The sequence below is a fragment of the Ranitomeya variabilis genome, chromosome 3 (assembly GCF_051348905.1).
Source record: "Ranitomeya variabilis isolate aRanVar5 chromosome 3, aRanVar5.hap1, whole genome shotgun sequence".
Classification (NCBI taxonomy): Eukaryota; Metazoa; Chordata; class Amphibia; order Anura; family Dendrobatidae; genus Ranitomeya; species Ranitomeya variabilis.
Genome location: NC_135234.1, coordinates 194,551,151 through 194,566,354, shown reverse-complemented (window position 1 = coordinate 194,566,354; position 15,204 = coordinate 194,551,151). Strand labels below are relative to the sequence as shown.

At 45.6% G+C, this 15,204-nt stretch overlaps 1 protein-coding gene across 3 annotated transcripts in view; it reads right to left on the bottom strand.

Annotated features, from left to right (window-relative positions):
- The window catches only part of HIPK1 (homeodomain interacting protein kinase 1), a 54,755-nt gene that overhangs the window by 17,609 nt on the left and 21,942 nt on the right, over positions 1 to 15,204 (bottom strand). For all 3 annotated transcript variants that reach the window (XM_077294954.1, XM_077294953.1, XM_077294955.1), the window contains 7 exons: positions 11,377 to 11,500; positions 4,661 to 4,780; positions 4,333 to 4,419; positions 2,746 to 2,930; positions 2,371 to 2,533; positions 1,974 to 2,196; positions 877 to 1,001 (listed from right to left, as the gene is read on the bottom strand). In XM_077294954.1, the coding sequence (XP_077151069.1) occupies positions 877 to 1,001; positions 1,974 to 2,196; positions 2,371 to 2,533; positions 2,746 to 2,930; positions 4,333 to 4,419; positions 4,661 to 4,780; positions 11,377 to 11,500 (1,027 nt within the window). The remainder of the gene's footprint in view (positions 1 to 876; positions 1,002 to 1,973; positions 2,197 to 2,370; positions 2,534 to 2,745; positions 2,931 to 4,332; positions 4,420 to 4,660; positions 4,781 to 11,376; positions 11,501 to 15,204) is intronic.

The window sequence follows — 15,204 nt, the reverse complement described above, 5'->3', positions numbered from 1 at the left end:
TTGCACAGATAACGTTTGATCTCCTTAATGGAAAACATGTCCGGGGAATTGCCTAATCTACCCTCCATCTATGTCTCAGGGCACATTTATGGGGAGGTTTTATTGAACACTCATAACACTGTCAGCTAAACCCCGCTCCACAAGACTGCGCAGTGGAGAAACCAGACGTTCTGACAATTGGGGCCAAGTCCGCATTATATTCCTGAAGCCATAGGCACACCCAGGCTACTTTTCCAGTGAGAACATCAAAGAGAAAAAAAATGTCAAACTGGAGTTGTGACTCACCCCGACTGGTCAAACTCAATGGTGGGCCCAACTCCAGCCCAAATGCAAAGTACTAGGTACATAACTGAGCCAAGCTACAGTACCGCAGGTAGGAGTTGCTACTAGACAACTGTGAATTGATGCGCATGTACCATACCATCGGCCATGGCAGTAGTTAGGCCACTGCACAGGAGTGTGGTCTTACCTGCCAACATCCTTGGCTCTTGTTTTCAGTCATTGATGCAGCGTGACGCCCATGTGCCAGCAGGTAAGAGGTGGTGCTCTGATGCAATGGCCACAGACCACAGTAATGGCCAACGGAATGGATCAAACGAATCCATTCACGTGAACTCTAGTACCCACATTGGTCTTTAATACTGATTTTTGGTCAAGATATGCACAGTTTACTGGTAAGATTTAGTACACGTTAAGATAAGGGATATTCCAGTAATTAAGATGAGATGACAGACAAGTGGCGGGTGAATGTTGGCAGCATGGTTCTGGAGTAACATGCACTGGTACGGCACCAGCTGGTGAGGACATTTACTACTTCCCCTCTGACCATTTATTCGGTCTTGATAAACTACAACGCTCACACCCTCATTGAATTACCTGTGTCAGGACCCCTGACTGAATCTGGAGAGGCTGGGCAGCAGGAGCTTGGGGCACCATGGGGACAGTGCTATCCATCCGAACAGGAAAACCGGAATGTTTGGCGCTTGCTTGAAGCCCAGCAGCTTGAATTAAAACAGAAAAATTAAAAATAGAAGAATTTCAAGAAATACTTTAAACGTGGGAAAAACACGGAGACCAATTCCCTTTAATCTGAGAAAAGCATAATGTATAGATAGAAACAGATTCCCAGCATGTGTCGCTCACTGGACTGCTTGCTGTAGTTTTAGTAATCTCCTACTGATAAGTGATATTAGCTCTAGAAGAGTATTAAGCCTTCTGCCATGTAGTCCTCCATATTCACGGCAGTTTTCTGTGTATCCTGTGCATAGGCAGAAAGCTACCCATCAGTGGTGTGGGTGGGGTTGTACAGAGTTAAGAATTCAAAGAACTGGTAGAACTGCAGCAGAGAAAATGGGGGTTGACAGCAAGCAGCCCAGCGACACATTGCAGTAGCTTCGTCTCCTACATCATTCAGCCCTCAGATGGGGCAGGAAAAGCCTGGAGACAGATTCACCAAGATCCAGCCTAGGGAGTCCACATCCATTGGAATGTCCGTTACACATCACTGAACTGACAGCCTACATGAGGAATGTCTCAGGTAGACATCGGTATCGTGGTCTGATCATGGACCACAATGCACAGATTGGCCGCTGGTCTCCTGGTCAAAGCGTGACAACATCATAGAAATATATGAAGCAGTCACACTCCGGTCAGGAGACTCACAGCCAGCCCGTCATCTGACAGATTCATGGACATCACAAGAGCCCCATACAATAAGTGATCTGTCTACTATATGGATCCCATTTGCTACTCTACAACTGAAATGTTTAGAAAGATCATGGTCATTAGTGGGCCCATAAGGTTCGGAATCAGCGCCATTTTTCTGTACAGTAAACTGCAACTTTGCCCCATTCACCAGAATTGGGTTGAGTGTCGGCATCCTTTGTTCTGCCCCTTTATTCTAGTATTCAGTGGGTGTGTATGTTGGACAAAGGGGCTAGATACCATGCTTACAGAAAAAATAAATCAGATACCTTGAAATGCTGGGGGGCAAACTATGAACGTTTGCTGGAATGGATCGGCTTGGGTGCAGAGCTGGGTTGCTCCAGGTTGAAGAGACACTCCTTGCTGAGCAACACCGGCCACTGGGGCCGCAGATGGCGGGTAAAGCGCTGACTGATAGTTTATCAGTGGCACATCAGAGTTTGCCAGAGAGAAGGAAGCCGAGGCAGATGAGCTGGAAGCCAGTACACTCGCCTAGAAGAAAGACTCGAGGTCACTTCCCATGAACAGTCACTCCAGTAACAGATGGCAGGTTTGCCTTTAGTTGCACAGTGGTTCATAGGACACACACACTTGAAGAAATGGCTAAGAGTGTAGTAGCCAAAACAGGGATTGCTCCTGCGCAGCCACCATTTTTGGAAGACGTACCTGATTGTGCATGGTGCTGAGCGGGTTATTGAAGCTCATAGTCAGATTTGTGCTTGTGTTTGGAGCCACGTGAGTGGTGAAAGGACTCTTAATCTGGTTCACTGTGTCATACATATTGTTCCTCCTCTTACATATCTCCATGTTCTGAAAACAGGACTTTACACTGTGGAATGTAAGAAAGCAAATTAAAAATAAGCTGTTCCAATGACCTCTTGTAAGATCATTGGTATTCAGGGACTATGTGCCTGGCCACAGATCGCTGCAGAGGCTGAACTGGGAGAAGACGGCACATAGATAGAGCTCTGTGACTAATGCATGACTGGTGTATTCCGGGAAGTGCCCTTGGTGTACCCGCCTGCTAACGCTGATACTTACTGGTTACTGTGCGGGAAATCCAACAGATGATTCATGGTAACAAAAGGGTGATGTAAGGTTTTCGTTGGAGTTATCCGCTTATCTGCATCAATAGTCAACATTTTCTTTAACAAGTCTATATATTCTCTTCTGTCTGCCTTCTCTGCCAACATATCTGTGCCTTCTAGGTCTGTCGACATATTCACCTATTTCAAGAAAGGGGAAAATTAATATGTACAAAAAGTGGCATCTTGTGGATTGGACTCTGACCTACTAAAACTTTACTCCGGATAAGATTCACCATGTTGCATTGTCATCAGATTACGCAGTCCCATGCAAAGATATAGTGGGGACACTAGACTGCATATGAAGGGGTGCAGACCAAAGTATTTGATCCCTATTGCAAGTTTGGTCTATCAGAAAATGCACAAGCCTTCTACTGTTTGTAGGAAACCTAACAAGACCAAGATACGTGGTTTCTCCAACTTCATCACAAAATGCCACTTCCTACGTACTGTAGAATTACTCTACCCCTTCTTATCAAGCATCTTTGGCTGTTATAACCCGATAAACGTGATACATAGCAAGACAGCAGCTTTTGGCGCTGTTCCTGTGTAATCTTGGCCCATCTCATGGGTAATAGCCTTTAATTCACTAACATTCTATTGTCAGTGGTGCAAAAACTTGAGATCATTGCCTTGCACACAAAAAAATTAAAAATAAGCCAGAGATTTCGGGGTGATTAACCAAAACTGGAACTTTTCTGGTCTAGGTATCAGCGGTATGATTGGAGGAATAATGATGCATATCCTGAAATCATTCCCTACAGTGCACCACTCACTAGCTGAGTGATTGTCTGGGGCCACTTTTCTTCCTCAGACATAGAATCCATCTTAACCGTCACACACTGCAGGTTTTAAGTGAAACATCAGGAAATTTTAGTAGACGTCATGTCTATGAGAAGCTTCAGAGGTATCAAGCACGAGCATCTTGGAACTTCCAAGTCCATCAAGTATTGAGTGGCTGTTCATTGTGCTTTCATTGGCTGTAAGCCATAATCATTAACATTAACAGAAATAAACACTTGAAATAGATCACTCTGTTTGTAATGACTAATGAGTTTCACTTTTTGTATTGAATAACTGAAATAAATTAACTTTTGGATCTTCTGATTTTGTGACAAGCATCTGTAAATTAAACTGGAGGCCAAAGCCCAGGAGTTATTAACCAAGATTCCTCAAGCGGATGTGACCTGCATACATGCGGAACCAGACTTCAGCCAAAGATGCCTGTCAGAAAAGTTGAATTATTTCGAGATACCAGCAGTTTAAGAGTGTCAACGTGCAGAATTTGACAAAACCCCTTGTTATGGCAAATTGGGGACAAATGAAATAAGGGTTGAATAATTCTGATTGGATTAGCCAATACAGATGCAACCACCTGAGTGTTGGGTCAATAAGAATCAAAGAATACAACAGACTGTCCAACATATTCTTTAGGAGAAGAGACCCCCTACCACTAGAGGCGCAGAAGCCCCTTATTCATTATAGCTTGCAAAGCCCTGAATACAGCAGTGACCCACTGAAGAAGTTGTGGCCTCTCGCTTACCTGGGCCATGTCATCTAAACAGTTGAAGATATATTTGCGAGCCTCCTTAGATTTTATTCCAGTTTCCATTTCATGCTCCTCCGGTGTCTACAGAGAAAAAGAAAAAAATGGCTCACACTTCTAATTAAATCTACTCCGTATGAATAGTAAGCTCAGTGGAAAGTAAATGGTTGCCCCATAGGTCACACAACCACAATACACAACACTTGTATGACCGTGATTTCTGGTGATGGTGGCAACAGACCAGCCTTAATTGCCATAATATACAAGAAGCCCCGGCAGCCGGGAAGGACAATTCCCCCCATCCAGGTGCAGATGACACTTTTACCTTTAACCTCCATAATGGGTAGCCCAGATCTGGGTCTCGATTGAAAAATCTGGAAGTCTTTGTCCCGGCACTGAGCAGATACTCTGCAGGAAGTCCTTGAGTCTGGGAGATGTACCTTATCTGAAACACAAGGATGGCAGCAGTTGAACATGTGGTGATGACAGCTTTTCATACGCAAGGTATAGTTTTATTATGAGAGCGTGACCTTGGAAAACATTCACAACAGCACAAAATGAAAATGCCATTAAGGGTTTTGTACTTTTCAAGTTGATGAGAGGAGCAAAGTATTTGTCACATCCAGATGACCTGTCAGAAACCGGAACCATTTACTGACTACCATAACGAGCACTTTTCTTATCGTCTATAAAACAGCCATAGTGTACCACGATGGTCGGCTATAAATGGATACAACAGTGATGGGCATTCTTTTCCTAGACGTACTCAACTGCTGAGTAACCGAAGGCACAACTCCAGCAACACTTCAGAAAGCTGCCATCACCTGCGGACTTTAGTCTATGTATTTAGGCTTCGTTGGCTGGTCACCTACCCACCAGGAAAGTTACTGATCGCTGGGGGCCTCACCAATCACTAGACCCCAGGTTCTTCATGGCAGGTGAAGATCACCACCTGAGTGCTGCAGTCCCATGTAATGCCTGAACGATGCACTCTACCATCTCACCCAATCCCACAAACTGTAGCGTGGCACTTTGTGTGTGCGACCATACTGCTTCATTCACCGACAGCAGTGATCACCACCTTGTTTTAGTGATCACTGCAGGTCCCAGCAATAAGTCATTTATCGCCAATTTCGGCGAGGGGCAACATCTCATTCTTACTTGACACTCAATATTATAAGATCAGTTCAAGTACCCCAGCTTTCAAAATAAAGAAATGCTGGTGCATTTTGTAGGACCATCATAATAGGCAATTGTGAATTTATGAAAAGTGGATCGCTCCAACTGTGGAGGTTTTCAGTCAAGCCCCCTTTATCATGGAGAGATCTGAGGTCACATTTTTGGAATCTGTCACTAGGACTTTACTACCATATCTAAGCAGCATAATTTAGAGAGACCCTGATTCCAGTGATGAATCCCCTACTGGGCTACATGCTGTAGTGACAAAAATCAGTTCTCTTTTGCAGAGCTATAATACTAAGGTCTGTACAACCATGCCTACACCACTGATTGGCAGATCTGTTTACTCTGTGCATAGCCAGAAAGCAGACAATCAAGGCTGGGGTCGAGAATATACAGAGGGAATTTATATGGAGACTACACTATTCCTCTAGTGATAAAAGCTTCTGACAGAAGTCATTTTATCAATATTACAGCAAGCAGCTCATAATGTGAGATCACTGGAATCAGGTTCTCTGTCTCTACTTTAGGCTGCTCTCAGATTAAAGGGGCAAAACCCTGGTAATGAAATCCAAAGAGACCACAGACAAGTCAATCTTACAGCAATTGCCATAATGGATGCTGGTTTCCACTCGTAGAGTTATGTGTCAGGTAAGAATCTGCAAGAGCGGTAGTCCTACAACCGTACCAAGACAGCACGGCCATGTCCTCTTGACGTTCCTTTTCTGGATGTACAGACTTGATGCAGTTGCCCTGAAGTTCCTAAGATCTCTTGGATGTGCCATAGTTTTACGGTGACCATGATGGAAGAGAACACTACACACTGACGCTGTAATTTACGGTTGATCTTGTGGAGCCCTGGTCTAAATTGGGGCGCACTTTTTGCAGAGTACACTAGGAGATCATACAGGATTAGATTATATAGACATTTTAAAAATAAGTGTCTGCACGTGCACAAAACAGAGAAATCTACGTGTACATTACCCAGAACGTCAGCATGAAAGCCATGCTGGAAAAGTCATCATTAATAAAACCTCAGCGCACAAAGATCTAACAAACGGAATGATGTGGAATGCAAAACACGTCTGGACCCGGCACAAGAGAAAAAACAAGCGGCGAGGAGCCGGATACTTCATGTCAGAAAGGGAAGCTACTTTACATTGATCATATCTGACTTTAGGGAAGGAAAACAAGCCATCTTCCCACCCACCGCACACAAGATTCTCAGCAGACCGACAGATCCCCCACCCAACTAGCGCTGTATTCTCTGCAGAAAGGCAGATTTCCTCTGGAAAGTTACTCTGCGTGTGAAAGGCCCGATCACTGCACCGCATCATTCACAGTACTGGCAGGAGGACGCTGGGACGTGCCGAGCGCAGCAAACCCGGTGACCTGCTGCTTCTAACCATCAGCCTATACAAGGAGAGCCAGGCCGACTACTGCCATAAACTCCCATCATGCACTAGGCAGCAGGTGAAAGCCATCCACCGCACCTCCTTGCCTTAAAACAAAAAACTGACTGCCCAGGAACGACATATGGAGCACAAGCACACCAGGGAAGCGCGATAGAGCTTGCTTCAGTTTACTTTTTTTTTTTCAACCCTGACTAAAAGCAGATTAAGAGGAGCTTATCTATAGCACAGCCTCTATGCAAACAGCCTACTGACTGAGGAGGCACTCACCACAACCTGACCTGGGTGCAGTACCACACCATGGCCTAGTTTTAGAGGGAACCTCCCCTTTAAGGCCCCAGACAGACTAAACCAGCACGCCCCCCACCAGACTACAGGCTAACCAGCACACCCCCCACCAGACGCAGGCTAACCAGCGTGCCCCCACCAGACACAGGCTAACCAGCGTGCCCCCCACCAGACACAGGCTAACCAGCACGCCCCCCACCAGACTACAGGCTAACCAGCACGCCCCCCACCAGACTACAGGCTAACCAGCACGCCCCCCACCAGACTACAGGCTAACCAGCACGCCCCCCACCAGACTACAGGCTAACCAGCACGCCCCCCACCAGACTACAGGCTAACCAGCACGCCCCCCACCAGACTACAGGCTAACCAGCACGCCCCCCACCAGACTACAGGCTAACCAGCACGCCCCCCACCAGACTACAGGCTAACCAGCACGCCCCCCACCAGACTACAGGCTAACCAGCACGCCCCCCACCAGACTACAGGCTAACCAGCACGCCCCCCACCAGACACAGGCTAACCAGCACGCCCCCCACCAGACACAGGCTAACCAGCACGCCCCCCACCAGACACAGGCTAACCAGCACGCCCCCCACCAGACACAGGCTAACCAGCACGCCCCCCACCAGACACAGGCTAACCAGCACGCCCCCCACCAGACACAGGCTAACCAGCACGCCCCCCACCAGACAGGCCAACCAGCACGCCCCCCACCAGACACAGGCGAAGCAAGAAGGCCCCCACTAAACACAGGCGAAAATATGAAAACCACAGCTTCATGAGAAGCATGCCCATATAACAGTTATGAATAAATAACATGTAATACAATAATGTTAAAGGGCCATAGCAGACATGTCTATGGGATAATCGCTACCTCAAGATAAACTACCATAGAAAAAATACGATCAAAAACACCCAACACAATATGTAATAAAAAATATACAAATACTTTATTAAATATAAATACAACACAATATAATGAGGCCAGGGAGGGAAGTAGGAAAAAACTCAGGTCACAATGTGCACCAAGAAACGGCCAGGGGTACAAGCATGTGGACCATGTAAATGGAAACCGTTAGTATCTAGGTTCCAAAGAAGGACTCCTAAAATTGGCCATGGCAGGAAAAGAATACCCTGATAGGGGCCAATTTTAGGAGTCCTTCTTTGGAAACTAGATACTAACTGTTTCCATTTACATGGTCCACATGCTTGTACCCCTGGCCGTTTCTTGGTGCACATTGTGACCTGAGTTTTTTCCTACTTCCCTCCCTGGCCTCATTATATTGTGTTGTATTTATATTTAATAAAGTATTTGTATATTTTTTATTACATATTGTGTTGGGTGTTTTTGATCGTATTTTTTCTATGGTAGTTTAAACACAGGCGAAGCAAGAAGGCCCCCCACCAGACACAGGCCAACCAGCGGCCCCCACCAGACACAGGCCAACCAGCGCCTGAAACGCATATTTAGGGCAACCTGCTTCAGGGGTTCTTTTTGAATGAGTGAAATGGCTTTGAAGAGATGGAGCCAGAAGTTTTCCTCCACAGACCGGCCTAGCACATTACATACAGCCGTGATCCGGTGCTATACTAGTAAATACATGCCGGATATAGTAAGGTAGGGCAGTGGTTTTACATGTGCAAACAGGATACTCTTGTGACATTACTGCAATAAAGTCAGATTTTAGATCTTTGCATTTTCTCTAAATTTAGCAAGAACTGCAGAAACCCAAGCCCAAGGGGGTCATGAGGATGGAGTCAGCATCTATATCACGTATCTAAAATCTCGGTGGTTTTGTGGCTAACGTGTGCGCAGCATCATGTGCACAGAAGATTTCAGTTACGGTGTAACAGACCGGTGCCACCCAACAACAGTGTGCAGCTGTGAGAAACCCTCACCCAAAGGAGTACCACCCTGAGCCCAAAATAGTGCAGAAACCAGGTTTCTATACACGCAGAACCTGAAGAGCCGCTGCACAAGTTGTATGCATACCATAGGGTCGGCGGCATCTAGGAGGGGCCGCAGTGCAGTCCAAAGTAAGGTTAGCACAGAAATAAGCAATCTAGTCACTAGACTAACCCTGCTTGTGGTCATCACTAGTTAATATGTATGGAGCCTGGCAGAGATTTACAGCCGAATGTGGAACCAGAGGCTCACAGAATGGGCGTTTCACATTCCCACGGCTTTACAGTCATTGTTAGTTAGGTTTGAAAAAGACAAAATATTTTATTGCTTATGAATTTTTTACATGACTACCATTTATGCAAGAAACATGGGGTCTTTTCAGGAGCTTAACCTTAAATGGCCCCCCACGCCTAAACTAGTTGTCCATTAACAATTGCAGATACTTTTCCCATCAAAAGATGTGTTGGCACTGTATAGGCGCTCATCACCCAAAAACTTTTATTTATAGCGATCCAATGAGACAGTCATGACAATGTGGGCATGTCAATGGATTTACACACAAGTGCATTACCACACCCCAATGCACTTCAAGCCCGAGTTACACAGGGTGTCTACACTCAATTTTTTAGGATTAGCACATCAGATCTCTACAAAAACTTAATTTGGGCAACAAGCAGCTATCCAACCATATCACCAAATCTGGATGGCTGGATTTGGAGCAGGATTTTTTTCTGCACTTATTGCTTTCTATCAATTAAAAAATAAAACATGCAGCAGTCTTCAAAACAAAAAAGGGAAAGCAGCATGTGCATGATCTTTCTGAAATATCAGGTTTTTGCTGGTACTTTAAACCAGTTTCTCTTCTGCAGAGAAGGACGCTGCATGTGAACATGGCCTTAGGCCTCGCCACCTTCAGGGGTTCCTCTTTTCACGGTTATTTGATGAACAGATCAAAACTACCAATACAAGTCTGTGGCGTAGTAAGCAGTCCATGATTAACATCGTAACTGCACAGAAGAAGCTTTATAATTCCCCACCCCCTCTAGTTGAAAAGCATTGGTCAATGGCAGATTTTACAGAGTTTCAAACACTGATTAAACGCTGGGACCATTTGACCCCCCTCCATATGTTAGGGGTCATTGCCATCCGAATGGGGCTCAAGGTTGGATTTACTGCAGGTGTTCATGGCACCACTGGTCTGGCATATAACACCTACTGTGGATACAGACAGATCAGTGGCTCCGTTTCATGTGGATACACAAAATGATAAAACCAGTGCCAGCCCTTAGAAGTAGCCAGCAGCTAAGGATACAGAACATCTCCAAAATTAGCAGTGCTCTATGTAACGCAAGAACGTCCCCATATATGTAGCTCCATTACACATCTTCTGCACTTCACCATACAGCAGAACAATGACTGGCATCAAGATTTTAGATTATCTGCAGGGCCTGAACACCTGGATGGAAAGTTACGTCTCAGGAAATCTACTGGGGGGTGATCTCATCCATATTCGTGATCAGGATGATGCAAGACCACTGGCAGAACACCAGCCATGCTGTACAGGGAGCACCTACACATGGCTGATCATCAACACTAATCAACGCTCAGGAACAGCGGGGGTTACTAACCGGCAATGACTATCGAGTCATGAGTCTGCCCTACAAGCTATGACAATATACCAGTCAATGAAGTACAGCCATTTCATACCTTTTACAGTACTGAAAGGGTACCAGCTTTCAGAATCCTCTAGCTTCCTGTAAAAAGAGATGGCCTTCTCTGCCCACCAGTACCAAGTTTGAGCATTGACAATGTAGATCTTATACCTACAAATGGACTAGGAACATGGAGTTGGGTTAACAAACAGCAACAGTCACATTTGTGGAGCAAAGTTTCTCTTGTGGAGAGCACCAAGTACTGTAGGTATGAGGACATCTAGCATCTAGGCCATACAATGATGCCCTTGGAGTTGCCATCATCATTTGCAGGGTGTTGGGTCTCTTCAGAAAACAAGACTGGAACAGAGTGTGGTTTGACTTATCCCACATCTGGCAGGCCTCATTAAAGGGTCCACATTGCCTTTTAGGATTGCTACAGCCAACAGGTGGCACTCGAGTTCCCGTCCACTTCAGAGACGTTGGGTCACTGCTCCGGACTTCTGCATGGTCCCTCATTTCTCACACCACCTGGTTAACTGAAGTGCTTAATTTCTTTATGGCTTTTAACCATTTGAGGAGTGTAAGAGTTTAACGTTACCTGATCATATTCTGAAGCACCTGGATAGAGAGGCCACCCGAGGAACAGCTCTGCTATGACACAACCCAGAGACCACATGTCTATTGCTTCGCAAAATGGCAGCCCAAGTATTATCTCCGGAGCTCTGGAGGGTGGAAGGAAAAAAAGCAAACAATGAAATCATAAAAAAGCAAATTTACCTAACACAGGAAAAGACAGCAAATATCTAAATTATCCAACCTAAATTACCCGTTTAGATCCATTGTCATTGAGATGTGCAAGGAATTGTTGATTGCTTGTACCCAAATGCTAAGCCCACACAGCACCCATAAACCAAACCAGCATGTTCACATCCAATCACCTGTTGTAAATTAGATAGTGGAGTCATCACTTGGCCAAGCTGGGCCTGTGAATGGGAAGTGGTGGCGAGGTGTCGGGAGAACAAGCATTTTTTGCCGTTTAGATGGGACAATAAGCAAGAAACTCACTCCCGATTATTGGCCTGTATAAGTGGGCCTTTCTGTAGAACTGCATCAGCCAGGTATTATGCAAGCATTTAGGTACAGTTGTTAAAGACACAGGTTATCTGCACAACATGTGTAACCCCAGGATTTCCCAAGCATACATTAATGGGCTTCAGCCTCTGCTTGGTCTCTAGGCCAGGTTCTCAGACTTCAGGGATCCTTCACATTAGAAGTGTTGGGAGCCTGGAGCTCCGTAATCAGATCCCCTGTCAGGACCCTGCCCAAGCTGGTGTACAGCACAAGGGCAGCAGATGACTGTCCACCTATCCCAATGTCCCATGTCATGTCCCAAATCATAGTCTTAGGAGAACGTCTACGAACTGAAGAGCAGGAACAAGGACCTCAGCCAGATGAAAGTGGAAAAGTCATTTTGCGTTCACATGAAATGCTCTATAGATCTGTGGCATAGGTCACATTTTTCCATCTTCAGTAAGTGACAAGAAGTATTCCAGAATTACACCACACGTTATAAATACAAGCAAAGTAATGAATACACGGACATTATATTTCACACCCAATGAGACCAAGTACATCTAATAGGTTACCTGCACTATTATACCTCATCAGCAATCACAGCTTGGGATTGGCCCGGCGTCATGTTGCACAATGTATCCCAAGGAATCTGGACATGATGGTATAGGAATACTACAGGCTTTGGTCTTTACCATAAACTATTACACACTGTAGAAATGTAAAGAAGCCATCCTCTAAACTTTCTTTAAAGCCATGTATGTAGTGTAGGGTCAGTGTCTTCTCCAGGACCCAGCACAGCTCCTCTTCGTGACATCACTGCTCTGGGCCATGTGTGCCTTGTGTAACCCCAGAACGGACTTGTACAATGTAAGCCTATGGAGTCAGAGCGAGCCCCCCACCACAGGCTTACATTATAAGAGTCACTTCTGGATCAGAGCATAAAGTGACCTGGAGAATAGGACGAGTGGTGACATCAAGAAGAGGAGCAGAACAGTGCTGCATCTCGAGTATATTAATGCTTTAAGGACTCGCTCACAACTGTAGAATCTCATCTGAGACTATGCTAATGACACTCCGATCAGAGTTCGACATGAATGTCAGCAGCGTGTGATCCCATTCCCTCAGATGAGAACGGTAGCACACAGAATGGAGAAGGTGGAGAGATTTTGTGCTGTTTTTCTGAGTCCTTGGAAATTGGACTGCACTCAGATGTCATCCAAGTGGCAGTCTGATGTTTTAGAACAAAAAATAAATAAATAAATACAGGCATCAGTACTGCCCCATTGAATAACACTGTTCCGAAGGGCAAGACATCAGATAGCACTAGGCTAATGTATACACTGGTGTGAGCGAACCCTATATCTGTAGTGTCAGAGAGGAGATGTGTGGGAGAGAAGGGTGCAAGATCATAGAAAGGCTTCTTTAAGGAGACAGGGGTGGAACTCTACTGCCATAGTGTTACATGGACACTTATGGAGCATCCTGATATCACATTCAATGGTTAAAGGATTACTACCTAGAAATAATTTAAAGGGCTCACCCACTACTCTGACAACCCTCAAAAGCTAGGTTTATTTTAAGTAAAATATAACCTGTACACCCCTCCAGTGCCAGCACCTTTCCAGGCATGTTGGCACGGGCTCTCCCAGCAGCTCAGACAGTTACAGGCCCCGGGAGAGCCAGTGGCACTGCTGGAACAGCGCCGGCACCAGGGGAGTGCAAAGGCATTACTTTACTAGAGGAAACAGCGATTAACAAGGGGGTAACACGAATAGTGGACAACCCCATTAACACTAGGGACACATTTAGGGGGTGCACAGAGCACTTCTGACATACAGGCCAAACAAAAGAGCAACTACAAAAACGTACTGCAGTGAAGGTCCACTGAAAAAGGAGGGGGGGGGAAAGAAAAAAAAATCTAACACATGATAGTAAAGACATGTCCCCCAACACAGGACGCTGGCGCCACCGAACAGCCATTCACACCAACAGTGGTCTCCATCACAGGACCAAAGAGAGGCTGAGTAAGTCTGGTAGGGAGGAGAGTGGCCGGCCTATTAGCGGGGAACAAATCTGCACTGATTGCAGAAACCAGAACCCTATGGGGTAAGGGAGAATATATTGCATACGACTATAGGTCCAGACCTAAACAACAATTACAAACCCAAAAGCTACAAATCACAAGAGGAAGTGTAATCAGCGATCTTTAGATGTAGGCTGAATGTGGGGGAAGGCCACCACAACTGAAGGCCCTCTCCAGACATCATGGGAGTGCCCTTATACTATGTCAGTCTGGCTTATGTTTATTCTGCACTAGAAAGATATGTTGGGGTGCCTGAAGTCTTGTGATGGACCACCGAGACCATTCCTGCTCCCAGGTCCCTTGCACGATCATATGCATACGGCAAGTCAGCAATGCCCACAACTACTAGTACCAGCAAGCCTCAGAAACTGATGTTGTAGGCATAATGCCAGCGTTAGTGTGGCAGAAGATACAAGTTTCAGAGGTAAAGTAATGGGATAGGAGAAGTGGAAGCTCACTATGGATGTTCTGATGGAGATCCAGCTAGTGGAGAGTTAACGGCAATGCTCCCTGCCCCAGCAGAAGAAAATAGTCTATTGCCATCTATAGCTGGAGGACTTGTAAGTCAATGACAGACCTACTAAAGAGCCTTGATACAACGGATTAGTGATGAGTGAACGTGCTCGGATAAGGTGTTATCTGAGCACGCTCTGGTGCCTACAGTGTCTCTTCGGTGTGCTCGAATACTTAGAGTTGCCGTGGCTGTGTCTCGGGGCTGTCAAAGAGCAGTAAGACGCGAACATAGTATTCAAGCAAGCTGAAGATACTAGCGCTCCAGCATGCTTGGATAACACCTTATCTGAGCACATTCACTCATGACTAATAAGGATCTTGGGCAAACCAGAGACACCCAGGATGCAAGTCTTTAACACTTTAATACTCAGAAAAAACTTGGCTTCTGATCGTCTGGGAAAGGTGTCCTTGATGCCCCTCTACTGGCTAGAGCTTCAAAATAAAGCTGAATACAGGGCATCTAGAGACCAGTTTACTTCCTTCTGGAGGAGAAAACTTGCGTTTTTCAGTCTTTTAATATGTCACACACTTGCAGCGTAGCAAGTGATAGGCGACACTAGAGAGCAGTACAACATGCAAAGAAAGCTCGATCCAAGAGCAGGTTTGGAGTAAAAAAACTTACATGGCCAATGGCTGATATTGTGCACATCACCTACTCCGAATGCTAAAAGATGAGCACAACATCTACCGAGCATAAAGGGGTTCCAGAAACTGTATGCAGTAGTGTCCCTCTACATCCAAAGTCAGATTATCTGG